Source organism: Artemia franciscana, chromosome 14 (assembly GCF_032884065.1).
Source record: "Artemia franciscana chromosome 14, ASM3288406v1, whole genome shotgun sequence".
In the NCBI taxonomy this organism is placed as follows: domain Eukaryota; kingdom Metazoa; phylum Arthropoda; class Branchiopoda; order Anostraca; family Artemiidae; genus Artemia; species Artemia franciscana.
Window position 1 is genome coordinate 11,184,259 of NC_088876.1, and position 25,555 is coordinate 11,209,813.

The 25,555-nt window shown below is 37.3% G+C and overlaps 1 protein-coding gene across 4 annotated transcripts in view; it reads left to right on the forward strand.

The window, feature by feature from the left end:
- LOC136035303 (protein transport protein Sec16A-like) overlaps window positions 1–25,555 on the forward strand; it is a 116,802-nt gene that overhangs the window by 25,814 nt on the left and 65,433 nt on the right. For 2 of the 4 annotated variants that reach the window (XM_065716997.1, XM_065716999.1), the window contains exons 8-12: window positions 998–1,123; window positions 6,478–6,540; window positions 9,377–9,501; window positions 12,283–12,472; window positions 18,241–18,326. In XM_065716997.1, coding sequence (XP_065573069.1) covers window positions 998–1,123; window positions 6,478–6,540; window positions 9,377–9,501; window positions 12,283–12,472; window positions 18,241–18,326 — 590 coding nt within the window. The remainder of the gene's footprint in view (window positions 1–997; window positions 1,124–6,477; window positions 6,541–9,376; window positions 9,502–12,282; window positions 12,473–18,240; window positions 18,327–25,555) is intronic. The other 2 variants (XM_065716998.1, XM_065717000.1) reach the window with 1 other exon arrangement.

The window sequence follows — 25,555 nt, forward strand, 5'->3', positions numbered from 1 at the left end:
TCAAAAGTAGGTTATATGCACTATCGATTAAATGACATAAAAATGAAACCTAGGCTATTAATTAGGTTATAAAAGATCACATTGTGGGCTTTGGGATTATAATCTTCGACTCAAAACACAGCAAATAAAAAAAAAGTTAAAAAGAAATTATTGATGATGTGTAAGCTTGCATACTTATCTTCATTGTTGTGGTGGGTTTAGCTAGCATCACAAAGCTAGCTTTTCTGTCAAAGTTGCAAATTTGAAACCCATTTTCAGCATCCCATACTTTCCTATTATCTCCAAAGTAAAGAGCATGGGAAGGGGTAAGAAAGGGAACTTGAGTTGGTTAATGAGGAAACATCATGGGTCACATGGTAAAATCATAAAGCTAATGCTAATAACCAAATTCAAAATATCAATCGTATTTCTTTCCTTTTTTCGTCCTTGTTTCAGGACGTTTTTACTTATTCTTTAAATTAGACTGAAGGTGAAATAATTTATTTTGGCAAAAAAGTGCGATCGGTATGCTCTTATATATTCTTATTAAACTAGCAACTATTCTGCATATTCAGTATTGCGATAATATATCTTAGATGGATATTTAACAAAGTAGCATTCTTTTATAATAACATATTGTTGAATTTAGCAAGCATGATGCATATAGCAACTCATGGGTCATATGAGCTTATTTTCTTTTAACTTTTTTCTAGTAACCCGAGACTTGTCTTGAATCTAAATATACTGGAAATAGAAATTTTAGTTGCAGTATAGTTGTAGGGAGGGAGTGAGAGTAGAAATTTGTGGATTTAGATTTGTTAAGCAATATCTGGTGGACTTGGCCATCTTTCAGTATGTCTGAAAATTAACCTTTGTCTGCTCCCCAAAACCTGCGTCTTTTATCAGAATGGTACATTATAAATAAAGCAAGCGTTAGGGTCGGCATGCACTGTTTCTGTTTAATTTGCTTGTTTATGTTCTGTCGTGCATGGTTATTATTTTCTATACATCCTATTAGGTATCAACATGATGAACTGTACCCGCCAAGCAGAAATTCCCTTTTACGTGGAGCTGATGATTATGCCAGGTATGAATCAGCCAGTGAATTATCGGAGTCAGATACGTTCGCTAGTAGTCGACGCAGGTTTGTCATTGACATTTTATAACGATTTTTTTTTCAATGCTACCGCTTGTTCGATTAACTTAGTTGAATTTAGTTTGATTGGTAAAGTTACATTTAGATGAACATTCGAAGGAGAGCGAGTTCTTTTTCATTGATAAGTAGGTTTATATCATTACATCCGTATATTTTATAGTTAGATATTCTGTATTCTATGTATACCATATATATTTTATAGATACGATATTGATATACTGTATATTCTAAAATATAATTCTTTATTTAGAATAAACCTATATTCTAAATCGCTCTTCAATTGTCAGACGAAATCAGCTGTCTAGGAGTGGAAAGGAGGCTGTATGAAGTTTATTTTGCAATTACCTGCAAAGTGCTTATTCATAAAGCAATTTCCCTTAGAATGATTTGTAATTTCCTAGAAATGTACGGAACACATGAATTTCCTTATGTTAATTTCAAAACATATTGGTTCTCAATTAGGTATGAGATATCAGTTATCTCACGTACATATAGACTGAGGTATATATCAATTCTTGGGGGTTTATTTTGAAGTAGTCAATATAATTTGAGAAAGAAAACATTCAGTTCTTTTTTATAGTTCACCTATAAAGAGTTACTTTCTATGAGCTGCTTGTCCAGCAGTGGCCGGAATTCCGTTACTATTGTGCATTGGCTATGCTACGAATCTCGTTTTTCTGTTTTATTTGTTGTTTTCTACCCTTTTTTTTCTTTCTTTATTCTGTTTGTCATTTATAAACACAGCTGGTTATAAAATAAAATTAATTCAACGTGACAATATAAATCTCTGAAAATTATCCACCTTGGAACAAAACCTAAACGTTTTCTCGCATAAGAGTCTACTTTCAAGCAAACCCAGGGTTTTTGGTGGTGCAGAACCTGTATTATTGCGCTTCTTGTTTCTAGCCTCGGTTAGACAAGCAATTCTGAGAGATCTGGAACTCCTTATGGCATTATTCTTTGCCTTGTTTAGCAACAAAGAGCATGAATAACATACAAGAGTGGTAAATGGTGCTGGTGTCGACGAAAAAATCACCTATGCCATCTAGCCTTTAGTGTCTCTTGACATTTTATCAGTGTAATAATCAGAAAAATTAGCGTAATTGGTAAGATTTGTGTAGTAGTAAGTGTCTAATCTCAGGTTCGTTTCTTCTTCGTTTTTGAATAACGACGCTTTTGACTGCTCAGGTCCTTGCGTCGACCCTGAAGTGTGTTGCTACAGCTGAGTTCGCACTCTGAGTCCTGTATTACAAGCAGAGATCAAACCCACTTCACCAGAGATCAGGACCTCAGTTTCTGAAAAGAAAGACTTTTATTACTATATCGGATTAACGACGCTTCTTGACTGCTAAGGTTCTTGTGTCGGCCCTGCAGTATGTTGCTGCAGTCAGGTTCAATTTCTGTGTCCCGGTTTACCAAGCTCAGGAAAACACACTGCGCCACCACAGGACAAACAAAAAGAACACAGTAACGAAGCTTGAAAATAAAATACAAAGAAATGCCTATTGATAGATGGCGGCAGTAATTTTTCTTCAACACTATTGCCAGTTTCAAGTCTTATAAGTTATCCAAGCTCGTACTCTTTGGCCAGCATGATATTCATTTGTGATAGATGTTTCGTTTCCAATTGTTTCCTGTGCAACAATCCTAGGCATAACATTTACAAGTCGTTTAAGCTGCATGCGGACAATATTGTGCACAAAGGTTACTGCTCAATCCAGAGTTTAACAAGGATGTGCAGATTAGGCTTTTCCTATCGTCAGCTCCTGCTGGCGTATACAACCTTCATCAGGCCTATCCTCGAGTATTGCTATTCTGGTTGGGGTCCCCAAACTCAGAACACAGCTTATATGACAGCTGAACTAGAAGATGTTCTAAAACGCGCTACTAAGATAATACTCAGACACAGTTTCAGCAACTACGAAAGTGCCCTTGAGCTCTTGAATTTGCCCACCTTATTAGATTGAAGGCATGAGCTAATAATGAGATTAAATAAAAAAAAACAAGTTTTTTTAACTGAAAGTAAGGAGCGACATTAAAACTTAAAACGCACAGAAATTACTTCGTATATGAAAGAGGCTGCTTCCTCATCAACGCCCCGCTCTTTACGCTAAAGTTTGACTCTTTCTCTCAATTCTTCTTTTTAAAACAGTAAAAAACTTTAGCGTAAAGAGCGGGGCGTTGATGAGGAAGCAGCCTCTTTCATATACGAAGTAATTTCTGTGCGTTTTAAGTTTTAATGTCGCTCCTTACGTTCAGTTAAAAAAACTTGTTTTTTTTATTTAATTTCTGAACGTTTTTGAATCAATGCATGTTTTGATTTTGGCTCTCCGCAGAGGAATAATCAAAACGAAATTTGCATATTTTTTTTTTTTTGGCTTAATGGCTTTCTCATAATTTTGATCGAATGATTTTGAGAAAAAAAGAGCGGGGGACGAAACCTAGTTGCCCCCCGATTTTTGGTTAATTAAAAAGGCAACTAGAACTTATAATTTTTTACGAATCTTTTTATTGGTAAAAGATTTACGTAACTTATAAATTAGCTTACGTAAAGAACTTTTGTATTCTCATGTTTTTATTACATATATGAGGGGATTCGCCCCATCGTTAGTACCTCGCTCTTTACACTAAAGCTTAAATTTTATCCCAATTCATTAAGAATGACCCCCTGAGTCACAAAAGCCGTAGAATAAGTAGTTGAAATTACTGAAAATACTTTAGCGTAAAGAGCGAGGTATTCGAAGGAGGTGAGCCCCTCATATGGGTAATAATTTCTGTTTGTTTTAAGTTTTATTGCTGTTCCTTACTTCCAGCTGAAAAAGCTTTTTCACTTTTATTTTTTAATTGTTTTTTTTTAAATAATGCTAGTAGCCTATATCCTGCTCTCCCTTCATGGAAATTTTCTTCTCCCATTACAAATTCTCTAAGGAAAGGTCCCCCAGCATATCCCCCTCTACTCAACCCCTCCCCCAAACCAAAAAAATCCTCCTGAAAACGCCTGTATACTTCCCAATAACCATTACTATATGTAAGCACAGGTCAAAGTTTGTCACTTGTCGCCCCTCCCACGGGGACTGTGGGGGAGTAAGTCGTCCCCAAAGACATAGTTATAAGGTTTTTCGACTACGCTGAATAAAATGGCTATCTCAGAATTTTGATCCGTTGACTTTGGGAAAATAATTAGCGTGGGAGGGGGCCTAGGTGCCCTCCAATTTTTTTGGTCACTTAAAAAGGGCACTAGAACTTTTCATTTCCGTTAGAATGAGCCCTCTTGCAACATTATAGGACAACTGGGTCGATACGATCACCCCTGGGAAAAAGAAAAAAAAACAAAAAACAAAAAAAAACAAATAAACACGCATCCGTGATCTGCCTTCTGGCAAAAAATGCAAAATTCTACATTTTTGTAGATAGGAGCTCGAAACTTCTACAGTAGGGTTCTCTGATACGCTGAATCTGATGGTGTGATTTTCGTTAAGATTCTATGACTTTTAGGGGGCGTTTCCCCCTATTTTCTAAAATAACGCAAATTTTCTCAGGCTCGTAACTTTTGATGGGTAAGACTAAACTTGATGAAACTTATATATTTAAAACCAGCATTAAAATGCGATTCTTTTGATGTAGCTATTGGTATCAAAATTCCATTTTTTAGAGTTTTGGTTACTATTGAGCCGGGTCGCTCCTTACTACAGTTCGTTACCACGAACTGTTTGATTTGGGAAATCACTATTAACAAACGAGAAGCACCGATCCATGCTTCCACCATCCGCATCAACCAGCAGACATTCTAGGCATTATAACAAACTAGAACCAGTCAAATGCCGTACGAACAAATTCGCAAACTTCTTTGTACCATATTTCCTAAGTATATTTAGCAAGTGAGTTGAAAGTTGTGCCATATTTCATAAATGTAGCTAACAAGTGACCGTTTTGTGATTTTAAAAGCAGCGTAATTTAGCTTTCATTTTTGAGTGCTACGATAGCTATTTTATTAAACGAACACGAATACGAAAATAGGCCCCAGTAAGCATAAGCAGCATAAAAGCATAAGTGCCAAGTTTGACGATAGGAGAGTAGTGAGCCCTGATGAAATCAAAATCTTTGACATGTCCTGAGTAAATTTCCTGTGGAGGCTTAAGTGACTTACTCTTAATAATTGGGTGTATATCAACGAAACAATGTATAATCACCTGCAATCTGAAATATCAGTTAAAAATCTGCCCGTGTGAATCTTTCTCTTGTTAGACAGATAAAGAATCGTATAATTTAATTCTTAAACTATTATTAAACTATTAACAATTTAATAGTTTAATTCTTGTCGCAAGAATCGACAACCAGTTTCACCGTCCTCTGTCTCTCTTATGCCTTCATAATTAATAATTTTCTGTTACTCTCAACTAATCACTATTGTTCAGCTCTGAAAACTGTTTTATGTGCTATAAAATGGTTACCCAAATCTAATAATTTTAATTCCTTAGATATAATAAATAGGTTTCCCATTCTTCGAAGAAAGTATAATTTGCTGTTTTTTCTTCTTTTTATTCTCGTTTTCTGATAGATTTCGCTGCTAGTATATGCCTATCGTTTTTCTAAGAGTCCTCATAGACTAATCCTCTTTGGAAGGATTTCTTTGTGTTTGTGCTAACTTTACCTCAGTTGTACAGTCCAGTAAAAAAATTGTTTTAACCTGGCATTTGAGCAACATAAAGGTTTTTGCCATTGAAGTATTCAAAAAAATTCACTGTATAACAAACCCAAAATCAGCCGTGCAGAAATGTCCCTTTTTTCAGGAAAAAAAAAGGGTAGTGGTGTCGAATTTAAATTTCTTAAATATTTTTTGGATTGAAAGTTCGTTTCCTATTAATTTGAACCCGGAGAGTCCAAAATTGACATCAAATAAAAAAATCCCATCGCTTAGTCCTGATAATCGTTTCCTGATAATTCTAGTATGGGAAAACTGAAAATGACATCAGAACTGAAAAATTCTATCACTTCCACTGTGGGCAAAGCCAGAACAGGTGAAAATACCATTTGTGGTACTTGATGTCATTTTTGTCTTCCCAGACTTGAATAAATAGGAAACGACCTTTCAATCCAGAAAATATTGCAGAAATTTAAATTCAAGATTCCCCTCCACCTTTTTCGTCCTCCCCCTTTCGCCATCTTTTCCCTGAAAAAGAGGTATTTCTGTCCGACCAGTTTTGGATTTTATCAAGCAAATTTTCCTGAACATTTTAGTGTTCATTTTAACGCCGAAGTTTGGCCGTTTTTTTCGTATTTTTACTGGACTACGAATTCTGTTGAGTTATCTGGGATTTCGGTTAAACATTCTTATTTTTCAGGGTTAGACCCCCTATTGACCATGAGAGGAGTCGATATTCAGAACGAGAGAGAATGAATGACAGGTAAAATTTGTTCTATATTTTAAATCGTTAAGTGTATTTAAAAAATGGAACTACATGCTTCATATGAACATTTGTTGCAAATAAACGGGTTATACAAAATATAGTGAGTTCAAGCATCCCAAGATTACTTATTTTTAGCGTTTCAAGAGACGTAAATGATGTCAGAGGTTAGAAGGATCACTACTTTAAACGGTGTAGATTAGTTATCAAATAAGTTACCCCTGCTAACCTGAAAAATGCTGGGTAAGCGAGCGGTAAGTGCCGTCAAATAATGAAGGAAAAATGCAGTCTTTTTTTAAATAGTACAAATGTAGAAAATGGTGCACAGCGACAAAATATGCTACAGAACAAAAAGGAACTGTAACTGTGAAATGTGGTAGACGTCCAGGGATTTGTAAATAAACTGTGTTTGCAAAAGAACACACGTGATTGTTGTTGTTGTTACTCGTTTAGTTGTCCATAGCGTTTCAGTTAACAAATTACCGCAAAAGTATTTGTTATTATCTTTTACAGATTACATCCAACTAAGTTAGTGTTGAGTCAGTAAGTTGGCTAAGGGATGCTTGAAATGCCGAATTCAACAATAGCTTAGTTAATAGTAGACAATGTAACACAATAAATTAAACGATTCCAAAAACGAAATTAAGTTGAATAAAAAGACGAAAAAACAAAGAAAATACAAGGTAAGTGGCAATTCAGTATAACTTGTTCGCTTTTGTATCGTAAATACTACTCAATAAAAGAAATTAAAAACATAATTAAAAATACTGTAGTTATGTAATTTAAAATAAATTTTTGTAATTTTTTGCTTATTTTGCCGAGGTGTATCTGAATTGCGCTAGAAATAATCCCTTGTATTTTGGGATTTTCCCCGATATATACTGCAGATGTTGTAAACTTTTGAATTGTACTGTCAGAGTTCTAAATGGTGGACATGATAATTTTGTAACAGGAAACTTTCCAGCGTCAAAATAATTGACTATTTGGTATCGCCACTTGTGGCTTAGTTTTGATGTGTTCCCTGCTTCTTCACAATTATCAGTTATTGCCAAGATTTTAGCAGGCAGCAAAAGCGGATTGTAAGAGGGATAAGGGGAACTCGTAGCAACTCATTCTTATGGCAGGGCTCAACTTGTTGCCATTTGGTGATCCTCTGCTGAATAATGTGCTTCAGTAATTATATTTCTTTTGCTAAGATGCAAGGTAAATTGAGAAAATTTAGTTTTTTATTCATTTATACTTTTGACAACCTCATGTGATTTATATTTCTCGTGGCTGGAATGGTTGACTTCGTGTTACTATGTTACTATTTTTGAGCTTGAACTCGAATATGCGCTTTGACTTCGGATGGCCAAGGTTCAATATCATGCTGAAGCTTGCGTCTCATTGTTTTCAGGAAAATTGTGTGACAAATAAATGTATCTATTCGAGCCGCATATGAATACTCATAAGCAGTCGACAAAAGAGGTAAAATGTTTAGTTTGTTTAATTTAATTGAGCAGTGTAGGGACCTTATCCCTGGGGTTGCTTAAGCTATGGCGTCCCATTGGACAAGTAGCCTAGCCTATAACAGGGTAATCGGGTCAAAATGCACAAAGGCAGCTGTTGGCCATCCAATTTGAATTAAAATCGAGTTTCCATCAAGCCATTGGCCAATTGGAGACAAAGCTAAGAAAGATAGTCTGAGTTAGAGGCGAAGCTGGCATAAGACTTTTTCAGGATTGTATACAAATTTTCACTTGTTGATAGATAGTCTATCATCCATCCATCCATCTTAGGGCAGAACTAAGGTAGATTGTTTTAGAACTAAGGGGAGATCGGGATTTTCGGTTTGGCTCCTGACCAACAATGTTGACTGGACGTGTATGCCAAGGGGGGGGGGGCTGAATTTGCTTGGACTCACAGGCTAACATTTGACCTAAGCCTAATAGGCTTGCCCGCTTAGAATATCAGGCGAACTACCATGCTTTAGGATTGACACATGACAGAAGAGACCCTCTGAACTCGCAGGCGAAGGGGGAGACCTATAGTTTCCCAAGTGTATTGGTAAACAGTACGGGCAAGCGGTGGGAGTGGCTATGACTCTCAATTTGAACAAATGCGTGTGTGTTAGCTATTGGAGAGGCATACCCGCCTAGAGTCTCAGGCAGGTTAGGTCCCTATCCACAAAGGCAGCTGTTTACCATCCAATCAGCTTGCCATTGGTAGCCGACGCACTAAGTAAAATACTTCCTTTTTATAAGTGGTATCATTGCCAGAGCCCCGACATGAATATTTTCATGAATAATTTTTTGCCCTATCAATTCAAATATACGTAGGTCTTTTGCCAGAGCTGGCATCTTTCCAGTATTACTAGTTGTCCAAAAACTCATGGGAACTTTTTGAACTCCCCATGGACCCCCCCCCCCCCCTATCATATAATCTCCCCGTTTATATAATAATATTGCTAGATTTTTGGCTGAATTTTCGGCAATTTAAACGCACCCAACGTTTTTACCTCCCCTCGTTCCTAATTTTTCTTGAATTTAATGGCAATTCTTTTTCAAATTATCAAATCATTTTTTTGCTGTCTGTCGATTTTCTTATGCTGCCTACAACTCCCCTACCCCCCGGAAAAGATAATCGTACGTACGTGTTTGCTCTGGGAAACAGAAAAATTAATGCCATGGACATAGCTGCAGGGAAGAAGATAGAGGAGTGAATTCTTCGATTTAATGTGCTCTTGAAAATTCCTGTTAATCTGTCCTGTATGCAATAAATTTAATTGACTAGATTAAATAATTATTAAGACAATGGTCGCTTTATTATTTCACATTTTGAATTTAATTTCTTTCAGGAGGAGAGATCAAGGAAGAGAAGAAGGGCGAAGATATAGAGACAGAGAACCTCAGTACGATCCTCGTTACGGCTATTACCGGGAAGCCACAAGAATCCCTAATCAGTATGCTAATCAGTATGACTGTAAGTTCTTGCATTTATTTAACAAGGTTCATGTAATTGGCTTTATAGAAGGTGTTTGAAACATCTTGTAACTTTTGTAGCTTAAATACTTTTTGACTCATTGATTATTTAAAAATGTCACAGGGATAATCAGAATAGATTGTAGATGGCCGGGACTATTCAAATCTGTTTGAATGTTCAAATGAATAGATTAGTCTCCCCTTTCTGACATAACTTTCACTAATAAAATTATTTGCTTAAAAATATGTGTTCCAAATCGGAATAAATGAAATAAATGAATATACTACGCCTTCTTCGAGTCCAATTTTCTTCAGATTTCACGGGGACTAAAGATCTTAGCAAAGTAAGATTCTTCTGCTCCAGGAGTTATTCAGAGATGCAAAAGTCCCCATTCTGACGAGTTCATCTTGCCTCTGTTTACGTCGTGCATCAGATCAATCATGGAAAATTCAAATCGTCTTTTTGCTAAGGCTCCAAATAAGCCATATCGCTTCTCTCAAACGTGCTCAAAATTAAGTAGCAACATCTAGAAATCATGATGCAAAAGCCTTGCAGTCGATTCAAGATCTTTTCAACGTGGTATCTGTGTCGGTCTTTTAAAAATACATGCATTCTCCTCCATCAGAGGAGTTTTTGCTAGAGGAGCAAAGCTAGTTTTTGAAAGAGCCTTTAGAGCCTTTAAGGGCAACTCGCCAAAACACAGCCCAGCAGGACTACTTTGAACAGGTTACACCCCGTCAAGAACACTTAAAATTGAGTTTTGCCGGACCATCCCTCACCACTTCGAATGGTCTCCCAATAGAGGTGATCCTATAAAATCCCTTGTTAGAAGCGTTACAGCAAAAGTGCAGCAAAAGCTAAAAATGAAATGATAAAATTACCAGGAATAGTAGCATATCATCATTGTTGATGAAACCGCGAAGTCTGTAATAGAACTGGATCTTTTATTGAAAATCAGGTCCTCTCAGCTGTTGTTGTTTGCAAGTGGTGGCTGTATAATTTTAAAAGTATAGCACGTGACTAGGAAGTTTTGTCCTTTTTTATCTGCCATGTTAAGGCTTCTTCTTTGTCTTCCTCTTTTTTTCTATGTATGTTTGCTTGTGTGAGATTTATCAGCTACAGTTGTTGACGGCGAAAAGTATATTCCATCGTCTTCTAAGTCATCTGTAATGGTGACACAAAGTAATATTATAAATTATATAGCTTGTATTAAAGGATAAGTTGGAATTATTGGAATTATTTCTACAAGTTATTTTTCTCCAAAAATTTCCCTTTTTCCCGTTTTCAAAATTGATAGAAGTCAATCTCTAAGTAAACCTATTTGATGAAAAAAGATATTAGCTAACTGTTTCGAAGGATTTGTTCACTCTTAGCTCTCCCATCGTTGACTACCATAATGTACTGGCTAAATATAGGTTTTTGAACTTATAACAGAAGAAGTTGAATCGTGTTTCAGTGGTGAGATTCCAAGTCACCACCCAATGAGTATCTAGGTTGGTATGAAGTGAATAGTCGGTAAGACTGAAAAGAATCATATTTTTACACATTTTGAAACAAATATGTTTTAGTTTTAGGACAGATTCCATCATTGTTGGACCTCAGGAGAGGAGGGGGGTAAGTAAACGAGAATGTTTTTTAACACACCCCAATAGTTGGGAAAAAGTCCGATGCAGCATGCATAATTATCTCAGGAAAACTTCGACAGTAGTTTACCAATAACAGTTTTGGTTGTAGACTAAACACTTCTAACGGGAAGATGCGCTTCTTTTCAGATATAATATAACTTTACTACAACAAACAGGAATTACCCTCTGGCTTTTTCTTAGTTGGAATGGTAAGACACAAACCTCAGTATGGCACTTTACCTTTGCCAAGTAAACCTTTCAAAAGATGCTTGTTTTATCTTAACTCTTAGTTACTATGTGCCGTGGTTTGTTATATCTGATGATTGATCCTTTATGTAAGGCCGTCAACCTAAATGTTGGTGGCTCAAGCCCACCCGGGACTTAAAAATATATTGGCTTAAAAATCAAGAAAAGTGGCTGCAAGGCTTTTGCATCATGATTTCTAGATGTTGCTGCTTAATTTTGAGCACGTTCGAGAGAAGCGATATGGCTTATTTGGAGCCTTAGCAAAAAGACGATTTGAATTTTCCATGATTGGTCTGATACACGACGTAAACACAGGCAAGATGAACTCGTCAGTATGAGGACTTTTGCATCTCTGAATAACTCAGTACTTAGTTTATGACTATTATTCTTAATAGTTGATTCATAACCATTCTTAAATGTACCAAGTTTGTTCTCGATACTTAAACACATAGCCGAACAGTGAAACAGTTAGTTGGTCTGGCCTATGAATTGCTAAAAAACAAATAAAGTAAAAGTAAAGTAAGTAATGCAAAATTCAGTAAAAAATAACTAGATAAGGTAATATAAAGTAAAAATAAATAAATGATTGTTGTAATTATAAATAAAAACATAAATAAAGCAATTGTGGGTCAACAATAAAGAACTAAAATAATATAATAATTGTTAAAAGAGATAATAGGATGTGAAAAAAGAATTCACATTGTCGTGCCCTAGTATATTTATTACTTGAATTGTATTATTATATTGTATGTATATCCTATTAAATCACTCATTGTATTATATTATTCTGTTGTATCTTGCTCTGTCGCCTTATTCTGAAAACATCAAGATAAAGCCATAACTGAGCTATTCTCCGACCGAATAAGTAGCATTACCTCTGTTTCTTCTCATTTGTGTTTAATCTTTGCAGATAATTTTCAATATTACTCTGGCTGGAACCCAGAAATGGTACGTGCTTGGTATAATCAGAATCTAGCCTTCCAGGCAATGGCTGCCCGTCAGAACATCACGCCTCAATCTGTTGTCTCCCCGTTCCCTGCTCCTAAAGAAGCTGAATCAAGTTCGAGAACTTCAGCTGAAGATGTTTCTAGGCGTGAGATGTATGCTTATTTTTTTTATTTCTATGCAATTCAGTTATTCTGCCATAATTACCATAAAAGATTGTCATCACCTTTTTACTAAATGCTTCTACAAAAGTAGTTGTTTTTCTTTCCTCTAGACTTCGTAAACCTGCTATTTTTTTGCTTCTTGCATCTCATTCTTTTTTTTGCTTCTTGCTTTTTTGCCTCATTGCTTTTTTTGTTTCTTACACCTCAGATGTGGTTCATTAAAGCTTGTCAGATTTGAGGATTATTTGAGACTCATAAAGGTTATTCTCAAATAAGACCTTATCTAAAACGCGTGTCCAAAACTTTGAGTTTTACATATACTTTTAATGGCACTTGATATTAACCAAGGGCCGGTTAATTCGGAAAAAAATGAAGTTTTTTTTAACTTACGAACGGGTGATGGGATCTTAATGAAATTCGATGTTTGGAAGGATATCGTGTCTCAAAGCTTTTAATTTAAATCCCGACCAGATCTGGTGACATTGGGGGGAGTTTTAGGGGGAACCTAAAATCTTGGAAAACGCTTAGAGTGTTAGGATCGGGATGAAACTTGGTGGGAAAAATAAGCAGAAGTTCTAGATACGTGATTGACATAACCGGAAAGGATTTGCTCTGTTTGGGAGAGTTGTGGGGGAGGGTTAATTCTGAAAAATTAAAAAAATGAGGTATTTCTAACTTACGAAGGAGTGATCGGATGTTAATAAAATTTCATATTTAGAAGGACCTTGTAACTCAGATCTTTTACTTTAAATCCCGACCGGATCCAGAGTCATTAGGGGGGGGGGGACCGGAAATCTTGGAAAACACTTAAACACTTAAAACACTTAAAAGACTTAAAACTAGTCCAAAATACGTGACTGACATAACCGGAACGGATCAGCTCTGGATCTGGTGACATATGGGGGAGTTGGGGGGGCCTAAAATCTTGGAAAACGCTTGGAGTGGAGGAATCGGGATGAAATTTGGTGGGAAAATCAGCAGAAGTCCTAGATACGTGATTGACATAACCGGAACGGATCCGCTCTATTTGGGGGAGTTGGGGGGGGGGGAGGGCTAATTCTGAAAAATTAGAAAAAATGAAGTATTTTTAACTTACGAAGGAGTGATCGTATCTTAATGGAATTTAATATTTAGAAGGACATCGTAACTCAGATCTCTCATTTTAAATCCCGACCCGATCCAGCGTCATTGGGGGGGGGGGGGACCGGAAATCTTGGTAAACACTTAGAGCGGAGACATTAGGATGAAACTTGGTGGGAGGAATAAAAACATGTCCAAGATATGTGACTGACATAACCAGACTGGATTCACCTTCTTTGGCGGATTTGGGGGGAGGGGAGGGAGTAATTCGGAAAAATAAAAAAAATGAAGTATTTCTAACTTACGAACGGGTGATCACGTCTTAATGAAATTTGATATTTAGAAGGATGTTGTAGTTTAGAGCTCTTATTTAAATCCCGACCAGATCTGGTGACATTGGGGGGAGCTGAAGGGGAAACCGGAATTCTTGGAAAACGTGAAAATTGAGGTATCTTTATCTTACGAATGGGTGATCGGATCTTAATGAAACTTGATGTATAGAAGGATCTTATGTCTCAGATACTCCATTTTCAATTCGAATCGGATCTGGGGAGATGGGGGTTGGAGGGGGGAAACAGAAATCTTGGAAAGCGCTTAGAGTGGAGAGATCGGGATAAAACTTGATGGGAAGAATAAGCACAAGTTATGGATACGTGATTGACATAATTGGAAAGGATCTTTTCACTTTGGAGGAGCTGGGGGTGTTGATTCGGAAAAATTAAAAAAACTGAGGAATTTTTAACTTAAGAACTGGTGGCCGGATCTTAATGAAATTTGATATTTAGAAGGAACTTGTCTCAGAGCTGTTAATTAAAATCCTGACCAGATTGGTTGACATTAGGGGGAGTTGGAGGGGTAACCGGAAATCTTGGAAAACGCTCAGAGTAGAGAAATCGGGATGAAACTTGGTGGGTAGAGTAAGCAAATGTCGTAGATATGTGATTGTCGTAACCGTACTGGATTCACTCTCTTTGGGGGAGTTACGGGGTGGGTTCAGTGCTTTAGCGAGTTTGGTGCTTCTGGACGTGCTAGGACGATGGAAATTGGTAGGCGTGTCCGGGAGCTGCACAAATTGACTTGATAAAGTCGTTCTCCCCGATTAGACCATCTGTGGGGCTGAAGGGAGAGGAAAAAGTAGAAAAAATGAAGTATTTATAACTTACGAGTGGGTGATCGGATCTTAATGAATTTTGATATTTAGAAGGAGCCTCGTGACTCAGAGCTCTTATTTTAAATCCCGACCGGCATTAAGCCTTCAGTTTTCCTTTTAAATCAATCTATTGGTTCTCAGAATTTTACTAGAGCTCATACCACATGAGCTCTTGGCTCGTCCTGCCTCGTCACAAGTGCAAGTGCTCCTCACAAGTATTGTTTTTTACTAGTGTGGTCAAAAAATCAGTCATGCTCAACAGCCTGTTAATCCTGTTAATCGGGAACACCCGGGAATCGAGGATTTCCTTTAAATTGCAAGCTCAATCTTAAATACGTTGTGAGGTTATAGTGGCTAAACATGACATACAACAATTCAACGGTGAACGAAGAAAAATAAATAAAAAGCAAAACCCAAACGTCGGTGGATCCTACATGGGTATATATTTTTTTGATAAATATTTTGTAAACAATTTTTGCTGTGTTGCATAAAACTTAAAATTTGGCTTTAAGAAACAATTACGGAAAAACTCTCAGCAAGTAAAACCTTATTCTGCCACCAAGCATGAATGTGGGGGACGTCCAGCGTATCCCCCAGAAAATTATCCCAAGATATATAATTGAGCAGCCAGAGAGAAGTTTAAGACATATAAGAATAACAAATAAAAAATTACATCAGCCACTATAAAGAAGGGTTGAGGGTTCATTGTGTTGGCCGAGGGATGCCAGATGCCTAAAAGAGCGCATTTCAATGCTAAAATGAATGTAAATCTCTATGAGCCTTTAGATAAGTTATGGAAGAGGTATGGGGCAGGGGGTCCGTTCATTTAAATCAACCCTGGATAAGGGTCCTGTAAAATGATACCTCCCAAATCTGACATTTGAATTGTTGAAGCTAGAAATTGGTATATAATCAAAAACACTAAGAGAGATAAATCTCCCTCAAAAGCATCTCCATCAAAATAGGTACATAAGGGAAACAAATTAAACTTTTCGGCATATTTAGTTCTTTACACTATGAAACTCCAATAACCCTATTGTTATGTTTAATGCGTCTGTTTTTTATTATTTTATCAATGAATTTAATCGGGTAACTATTTCAAAATAAAATATCCCTCAAATACAGCAATCCAGAATGTAAGAACTCCTGGGAATAAATTCTGAAAGCTCTATCCACCTGTGCAATTACAACCCCTCGTTTTAACTGAAATAGGGTGTCATGAATGAAAGTTCAAATACCTATCACTGTGTGTAGGTGTTCTATATATTGAGAACAGTAACTGGAAACTACTTTTAATCAATAGGATATCAAGAAAAGGTAGTTTGTCATTTTCTTCAATCTCCACTGTAAATTTTACGTGTTTTTCAAAACTATTTAAATGTTTATGGAAAAGGTCTAAGGACTCTAAACTGTGTTTCAAAATGCAAACCACATCGTCCATGAATCTACCCAGAAACAAGGGGAGAGCCTAAAACAGTGTATAGCGGAGGTTTCGATAGAGTCCATGAAGAGATTTGCCAACAAAGGGGAGAGAGATGCCCCCATAGCCAAACCAGACATCTGTTTGTAAAATTCATCTCTAAAACCAAAATAAAGAGAATATTCATTTGCAAGGATAACCAACTTCATAATGACTTCCATCTCCAAACTAGCCATGGTTACATCTTGTATCAAATCAAAGTGCTTTTGTAGTTTAATCCTCTATACATCTTCGCACTTTTTCACATTACAATTCGAAAACATTGAAACCATATCAAAACTACGGCGAATTGAATTCTCCTCCAATATGAAATTTTTCAACTTATTAGTAAGATCAGTGGAATATTTTAAGTATGATTTTTGTGTTCCTAAGAGTGTGGACGCAATGCCACCGACAACCGCTTTCCTAATTTTGCAACAGGTGACGAGAAAGTTGATACATCAGGACGGAGGGAAGTCTTAATCTTTCATCTCTTTTCTCTCTACTGGCCACAGTTTCGTTTGAGGTTTTTTTCTTGTTGAGTTTTATCTCTCTTTGTTGTTTCTTGTCATGGCTGGCCAGTTCGGCTTAAGAACTTTCAAGGTATCTAATCCACCCTGATTTCCGATAATATTTCTGGTTTTTTACTTTATTATTTGTGATGGAGGGAGGGGGAGGGGGAGTAATAGTGCTCCCTCAATTACGACAACCTTTTTCTACGTAACATAAAATGTTGGATTCGCAGATCTACCGGTACAGGGATTTTAAAGGCAAGACGGGCGATCATCAGTGTTGCCAGTAAATTTATTGGGGGAGGGATGGCGGGAGGAGCAAATCCTACCCAGAGCCTTGTTTTTCGCGATTTCAAACGGTAATAGTTCTCTTTTCTTATTTATGTAGGCTACGATGTTTCAACGAATGTAAACATATCCATACAGTGCATTTAAGCATCAAACAAGGCTATTACAGAGGTTGCAATAGCTTCAGCCATGTAGAGATAAAAATCACTAAAAATCTTAATTCATAGGAAAAATAATGCCCCTTTCGGTCCGTCCAAAATGTTGTAGTAAAAATTATATTATGAATATTTTCAACAAAACTGCTATTTTGAAATTTTGTCCCAATTAAGAAGGACTATTTAAGTACAAGGGCTGTTGGATAGGAATGATAAGCTTTCTAAAAGCACTAAAAAGCTTTAGCGTAGCGGCTGACGTGTTGGGTAGAGGTGGTTTCTTTCATACACTCAATCATTTCTGTCCATTCTAAGTGTTAGTGCCTCTCCGTACTTTCAATTAAAAAAAAACATTTTTGTTTTTTATTTATCCTATGGTTTATTTTTATATTTTATTTCTTTTAATTCTTCTTTGTGTTTGGAGTTTTGTAAATAAAAGTGATTTGACCCTTCTTATTTCGATGATTTGATACATAAAGAGTCTTTCGGTTTGCCTCTACTCCCTCCCTTAATTCAGAATTTGAGGCCCAATTGACATCCAACAATCCTTGGATGTTTCAATTCAATGTTCCAAGCAGTTCATGGGAAAGGCAGACATGCATATCATCTTCTTATTTAGTCAATTACGCGTTTCGTGTCCAGAGGGTATCCAAGCAAAATTTTGATATCTTGCCTTAGCAAACGATCCCTAGGAGCAAACGAAGCTCTTAGCTGATAAGACAATCAAGACCAAACATGACTGCCTTTTTTTGAGAAAAAAAAAACAACCTACTGGCAACCACGCACCGGTTACAATGAGCAAAAACAAATACCCCCAATGATATTCGTAGCTAAAAAGAAGTAAAAAAGATATTCCAGTTATGAAAAAAAGAAAATGAACCTAGAATAATTGCCTGTCGGTAAATCACTCATAAGATTGAACAATTATTCATCCGAAAGGTTTTACCAGGTTTTATCAGTGGATACATGCATTTCGCAGGTTGTGTGGTATGCAGACCTGTAAGAGACGAACCGATCATCAAGAGATTTAGAGAAGCGTCATTTATGGATTTTATTTTTTTTTCTACTCTTTGACTTAGGCCCACAGAGCTTATATAAACATTTTTATTTATTTCCAGTATGCCCTCTTTGGTGAACTCGACTCAAGATATTAGTGGGACAAATGTTTCTGAAGACCGACGCATGACGACTCCTCACTGTAGAGGTAAGCTCTTTTATTTTCCTTGATTAGTCTCAACTTGACCCATTTTTTTCTCGTTTCATATTCAGGTATGTTATCAGGATTACGCCCTGGTGCAGGATTGCCATTATTGGTGATTTATCACCAATTTTGGTGATTTTTTTCCGTTTGGTGATTTTCGGTGGTTCCCCCTAAAAAATTAGCGGTTTTACTACATTTACGCTACAACTTTTTGTATTTGTGCATAATTGATGTCCCTTCCCCACTTCAGTGCCTCAACTAAGAGGAAATTTTCTCAACTCAAGTTCATTAAGAACCCTCTAAGAAACAAGTTGAACCTTAGCACCATTTCTTCTCTCATGCGTGTGCATAGGTTTGTGACGGACGTATCATGGGACATACCTGATGCACTTGTTTTGAAGGTGAGAAAATGGAAACTCAAGAAGCTGAAGAAGATTAACGATTAATACTCACATAATCTAAGCATTTGTTTGCATAATTAAATTAAGTCATTATGTTCTGTTTTCAGTCTAAAAATTTGAGTTTGCCATCTTTCCTTTCAGTTCAAAAGTTAGTATAATTTTTTGCTTCCATTTCGAGAAGCAGTTGAAAATTCATGTTTATTCTTAAAGTTATCAGTTCAAGAAGTAGGAAAGCTATAGACATAAGTGACACCCTATTTCACGTTCCCAAGGAATCTTTCCTTATTTCTTCCATGACACGGAAATGATGAGCGGGTGATGATCAGTGAATTCATCCTTTAGCTCCTCATTCATCAATTTTTTTTTTATACGAAAGGGCTGGAAAGAATTAAAAGGATTTTGTGTAGAAAATTCAAATTTTATTAAAATTTGTGGTTTGGATATCCCCCTTTTTTAAGCCGAGGCAGATTTTCTTGGTACAATAGAAATCATAGGATTTTCTTGGTACAATAGAAATCATAGGATTATGGAAAGATATCCCTCCAAAGTTCTCACAAAATTTACTTATTTGTATCTACTTCCAACCTACTTCGAAACAGCAATACAGCTTGTCGATAGTTGTCGGTGAGAAAAAACTTCTTTTGGTTTCACTTTTCTTAAAAAAAAAAGGAAATTTAGGCGATAGAAATGACTTCAAGGTAAGATAATATATTTATTTAAATAAGATATACACGTTTTCATGTCCATAGCATATACATAAACAGAATATTCTATACCCCGCACAGGGCTCTATGGCGGGGAGTGCAGGCAGGCAGAAAGAAGAGAAAACACACAAAAGGGGAAAATAAAAGCCACAGGCAACCAAAGCTTGAGTTAAGTTGAGTTGAGGCTATATGGGTCTTCATTTGGGGTTATTACCGGGCTGATCAGTTTCTTTAATCTTGGGAGAAGAGTTGGGTTAAGCTCTTGACCTTAAAAAATTGACATGGGCTAAAACAAAAGGCTGACACTTGTCACCTCATGCTCTATATTAACTGGAAATGCATGCCTAAAACATGGACTGAAATTGATGTTACAGGCAAAAATTTTGTAAATACCTGCCATTTTGGTAGCTTTTGGTGCAAAATAATGATAAAATACACTATAGGCAAGGAAGTTTTTTTTAAATAAATTTCCTCTTTGTCTTTGATTTCAAAGAGTCTTTAGTATCTAGAAAGAACAATTAAAATGGGGACTGTAATTATTGCTGTGGACAAAATCTGTGTAAACGTGGCGTTTTAAAAGTTCTAGTATGAAAAATGCTTTTCTTTATTATGGAGACTAGTATAGATCAATAGCACGTACAAATCCACCTAAACATGTTAATACCAATAGCACGTATAGATTCACCTATAAAATAGAATTAAAAATGCATCCACTGAATAGTACTACAAAAATTTCCCAGTTGTGCTGTTTCTCCCTTGAATTTGATTAATTTTAGAAAAAGAGGGTGGTAATTGTTTCTAAACGCCCACTCCTCATCGCAAAAAAAACTCATGAAATATGTTCTGTCAGCTGTTAAAATGTTCAGATGACTCGTGTGATGTTGTACTCTTGTAGATATAGTACATGCATGACAACAGGTAAGCTCTACCTTTGTCAAATGTTATTTTCGTTATTTTCAAGTGAAAATGCTCATTCAATTCAAGCGGACCTTAATACATAAGGATTTGGGCAATAGTGTTAGTGTCAGTTTATAGATAAAGTACAATTTTCTACCAGTTACTAGACGTAACTACCACTATCGTAATTGCTTTATTTGAGAGACGTATTCGGTTTACTCAAGTTTTTCACCGCTATTTTATCTTTTAGTGATTTTTTTCTTAAGAAAATGGTGATTTTTTGCCTTCAGTAGCAATCCTGTGCCTGATCACTTCTTCTAGTTTTTTTTTAAGATCATCTATCACTAATGAATTTCGCTGAAGGTTTCTCTGACTCTAATGCAGCACTTGCAACGCCGACCCTACGGCAATTATCTATAGAGACAGCAAAACCTTCAGCGAAATTCATTAGTGATAGAAAATCTTAGAAACTAGAGGAAGAAGTGATCAGGCCAATCCCTATCAGAATAGCTAGAATGGCTTGAATAGCTCAGAATAGATCAGAATAGCTAGATATAACGACTAAGTAAATACAAATAACCGAATTGAAAGCTCTACATGCAAATAAAAGGTTTTCTGAGTCTGGCTATATAGTCCGAACCATGAAGTCTGTACTAATTTATTAAGGACAAGATCAGGGTTGTTATCAACTAAGGCTTTAAAGTGAGAGTTGGGAGTGGAAGCTAGTAAGTAAGCCAGTAAAGTAAGTAAGTAAAATATTTATTACCCGTATTTTTCACATGGAACAAAACGGATTACAATGAAAAAAAAAAGAAAAAAAAGGAAGAAAAATGGAGAGAAATTTAAAACACAACATGGAAAAATACACAATCAAGAACTGTAGAAGTGGTTAAGCCAGGGGTGGTTCCATTTTGCCTGAAAATTAGAAATCAACCGGTTTACCGCGATACTGGGGTCTGCAATCCTGTGTTTATCAATCCTATAATTATTTCTCGTCCACAAGGGGCATCGCAACAGGAACTTCGCGACCATAAAATAAAGGGACCGGAGCTTGTGTTTTTGGGTGTCAGTTAATAAATTCTAAAATGGTGCAATATATAGAATATATTCGCGAGATACTTTTGGCATAAGAGAAGTCTGCTGGCGACGATAGACCCTTACGCGGTGCGGAGTTTTTTCTCGATGTATTTGACGAGCAGTAGACGAGTTTCGTTAAGGTTACGGCCTATGGGTAGACCCAGATACACGACGTGAGATGAAACGGTAATTGACTCGCTAAGCAGCAGGATGTGTTCAGACTGAGAAGGACTATCGTTGAAAAAAAGAACTGCAGATTTAGAAGTATTGAAAGCCGGGGCGATTTTCGGTATTTATCACGTAGGATCAAGAAATTCGATCGCAGACCCCTAATAGACCGACTTAGATTTAATAGATCGTCCGCGTATGTAAGTAGCGACACATTTATATTCTTGGAGATACATGAAACATTGACACATGCCTGGGCATTTAGAACAATGTTATTGTACAAACTTGGGGATAATAATGAACCCTGGCGGACACCTTTCTTTACTGGAAGAACCACTGATGTGATGCGGTTACCTATCTTTATACGCGCTTTTAAACGGCAATACATATCATACAGTACGCTAGTGACACGGAGGTTTACACCTTGCTGGTAAGCGGCTAAAAGGGCCTGAGCGTGAATCGACGAATCAAACGCTCTACTCACGTCAAAAGCACCAATCACTGTAAGGTCACCAGATTCGTGAGAATCTCCTAGAATAGCGGCAAGACTGAAGAGAGCGTGAGCACAACCCAGACCGGGTCGGAAACCGAACTGGTGGTCAGGCATTCGGCACAAATATTGAATTTCTTTTGAGACTAAGATCTCTAGAACTTTACAGAGCACTGGAGCAACAGTGATTGGCCTGTACAAAGAGCATGGGTCTGGTGGTTTCCCTTTTTTAAGGATGGGCGAGAGCAAACCAACACAAAAAGAGTCAGGTACTATACCAGTGGTGAAAATAATCTGGAATAGCAGCGTCAGATATTCAGTAAGCATAGTGGTACCGTGTAGCAGATTTAGTGCTTACAGTTCGTCTACACCACGGGAATGTTTCTTCTTCAGCTTTAAAATAGCTTCATGTACGCTTCCGTAAGTAACGACAAAATCAGGGACACACTGGTTGAATAATACCGATTCTAGCCGGTTTGCGAAGGGATTAGACGAATTTGGGTCGGGGGCACTGAATTCGTTGGAAAAGTACGATTCCCAATCTTTTTCGCTAATCGAATCATGGGGTTTTCCGGCGGCCGGTTCGCTCAACCGGGCTTTCCAGATTAGTTTTGGGTCACTTACGATTCTGGAGGAGTACTCTTCTTTTAATTTGGCACGATGAGCTTTCAGTTGCTTGTCAAATTTTCGTTTCGTCCATAAACGGACGGAGTTAACAGGACCGGATTTGGGCCTATCACAATCTTGCCAGATTCTAAACCAAAACTTAGCATCGTTGCAACACTTAACTAGGGCCGGATTTTGCGAGAATTTGTGAATTTCTGTTTTCATTCTAACCTTTCTAGTAGGAACTGCTATTTTTTCAGCTAAGAGGAGCGAGTGAGTAATTTCGGCACAGAATATATTGATGAGTACTCTCGCATCTGCGGGATCAAAATTCGAATTCACTTGGAGTAAATGGAAGGGGATTCGTATCTTTACAAGAAGTGAGTTCAGCACCTGATGACACAAAGTAGTATTAATTTTATCCCATTCACTTACTACTTTCTACTTGCCGTTCTTGGGTTGACGCAGAGCTGGCTTTATGCGTAAAGATGCTAGTAGGGGTAAGTGATCAGCGAAGACAGCGTCTTTTAGAACAGTTACACTTCCGTTAATATTCTTAGAGCAGGCCGTGTGGTCAATGTTTGAAACGGACCCAGAATTATTATCGAAGGAGTAATCACTGTCTTTTGGGAGGATGATAAGTTTGTCATTAAAGATGCCATTTAAAAGCTGACTACGGGCACACGTGCTGTCAAGCAGGTTGCAGTTGAAGTCTCCCATGACTACGCCTTGCAAATCTCTCTGGGTCACAGACTTCAGGCACTTCGCTAGTTCGCGAACTGCGTTCATAAACTTTCGCTCCGATTTATCATCATTGTAGTTTGTAGAAATATATACGTTGAAGAACGCGATACTGCCGGAAGATATAGCCAAGAAGTGATCATGCGTAAATAACACCTTAATTTCAATATACGGGTGGCAAATAATCGCCAAGCCACCGGAGGGGCGTCCGAAAGACCGAATTTTTGCCGGCTCGAATTAAAAAGTAAATTCGTGCGAGAACTTTAGGAGAGAAATATTGTGAGGAGAGAGCTTGTATAAACATAATGTCACAGTCTGCACAATATTTTTGAATTATGGCAAGTTTGTTGGGGACTCCTCCATTCATGTTCCATGACGTAATTTTGACACAGGCAGGGCTATTAGACATTGGGCCGCTTCAGCTCACTGACGATTTTCATTATTGTGGGGCACTTGAAGGAATGGCCTCCTTCAAGGCCATTGAAGGCCATGGCCTCCTTCTCCGCATTGAGAGCAAATTTGCTGGCTAGAACAGGTAACAGAAATATGACCAAAATTCTGGCAGTTAAAAGAGCGCTTTGGAAGAAAGATAAATTCCTCGATGGGGTACCGCTCCAAGTCAATTTTAGGAGGGTTTTTCATGGCGTGGTTCAGATGCTGGCGGGAATTCGGTATAATTCCCTTAAGCGCGTCACCATTAATATGAGCTGGGACAAACTTGATCATACCGATGAAAGTGGGAGTTTTAACGCTTGCCAGTGTTTCAGGCGATTTTTTGTTAATAGATGTTGCTAGTACCGCCGCTTTAGATTTGTTCTTAGTTACGAGGTGCCATTCGTACTTCCCTCGACGGAGTTCAAGATCGTCATCATTCAAAGCATCACCGCAAATATTCGACAAGAAATTTTTCCTTTTTTCTGTGGTAACAACGGTAGGAGGAGGCTTCTTCAAGACTACTGAGTAAGACGGAGGAGAAGGAGTAGACTCATTAGCTTTAGCAGCAACAGTGTTGCCTTCAGGCCACGGTAATGGTTTCTGGTTCAAACGGTCAAACAGGCCATTGTTTGCAACATGTTTGCAACATGAAGTTGCGATTCATCTCGTTGACAGTGGACACTACACAAGCAGCGATCTCTTAATTGCAGGCGGGAACTTCTTGGGGCTCAAAAATAACGAACTCAGGAAGCTATCTCTTTTCTTTGGCACAGCGAGCGAACAACTTCGCAATGTCCATCAAGTTGTCCTCGTCCTTTACGTGTTTTATTACACGTTCCCCTAATTCCGACTTGCGATAGATAATTTCTTTTGCTTCTAAAATCGCTTCACGGCTAAAAAACTCGAGTCCTCGCCTAGTAAAAACATTTGTTTTCACACCTACTATCATAGCTCTTGAGATAAAATTCAGTACTGCATTCCGTACTAGGTTATCACCCATTTTACTGGTAGTTTCCTTACGAGAAAAGTAAGGGAATTGTTGAGGGTTGGCTACCTTGTCCCCGCAATTTAAGGGGCACGCCCGACGGGTACCACGGCTCTTGCTACCAACTCACTCACCCCCCTTATGCTTACTTTTCTCTCGCCACCTTTATCGCAGCGTGGTTGCCTATAAATATCGGAATTCCTAATTATATTCACTTCTTGATGGCTAAATGAAGTGTCTAATTTCTTGCTACAAACTAGTCAGACAGGTTTCGTAAGAGATCTTCGTTTGTCGAGAGATTGCAAAATAAGTTCATAAAAACTAGCCAAACAGCTTTGTTTAAAATCCAGAAAAAGGTTATTATTTAGTGGTTCACGGAACCAACTGCCACTTAAAATGAAGAAATAGCCTTCATACTAAAACAACAGAACTTACGAAATACAATCAGACAAATACCCAGAGTAGTTCAAATTAATCTAAATAAGGACCTGCGTTTATCCCCTACATTCTATTAGTCGGAGCCAGAAATAATCATTGAGGTACATTTAGGTACATTAGGTCACTGCGGAACACCTTTTATTTGCATGTAGTGCTTTCAATTTGGTAATTTTAATTATTTATTCTCATACCTAGTTATTTAAGAATGAATAAATGTTCATATAAACTTAGCAACTAGGACATACCTTGCCATATTAGACGTATTTAAGCTCGTTTTATGCTTTTCTGGC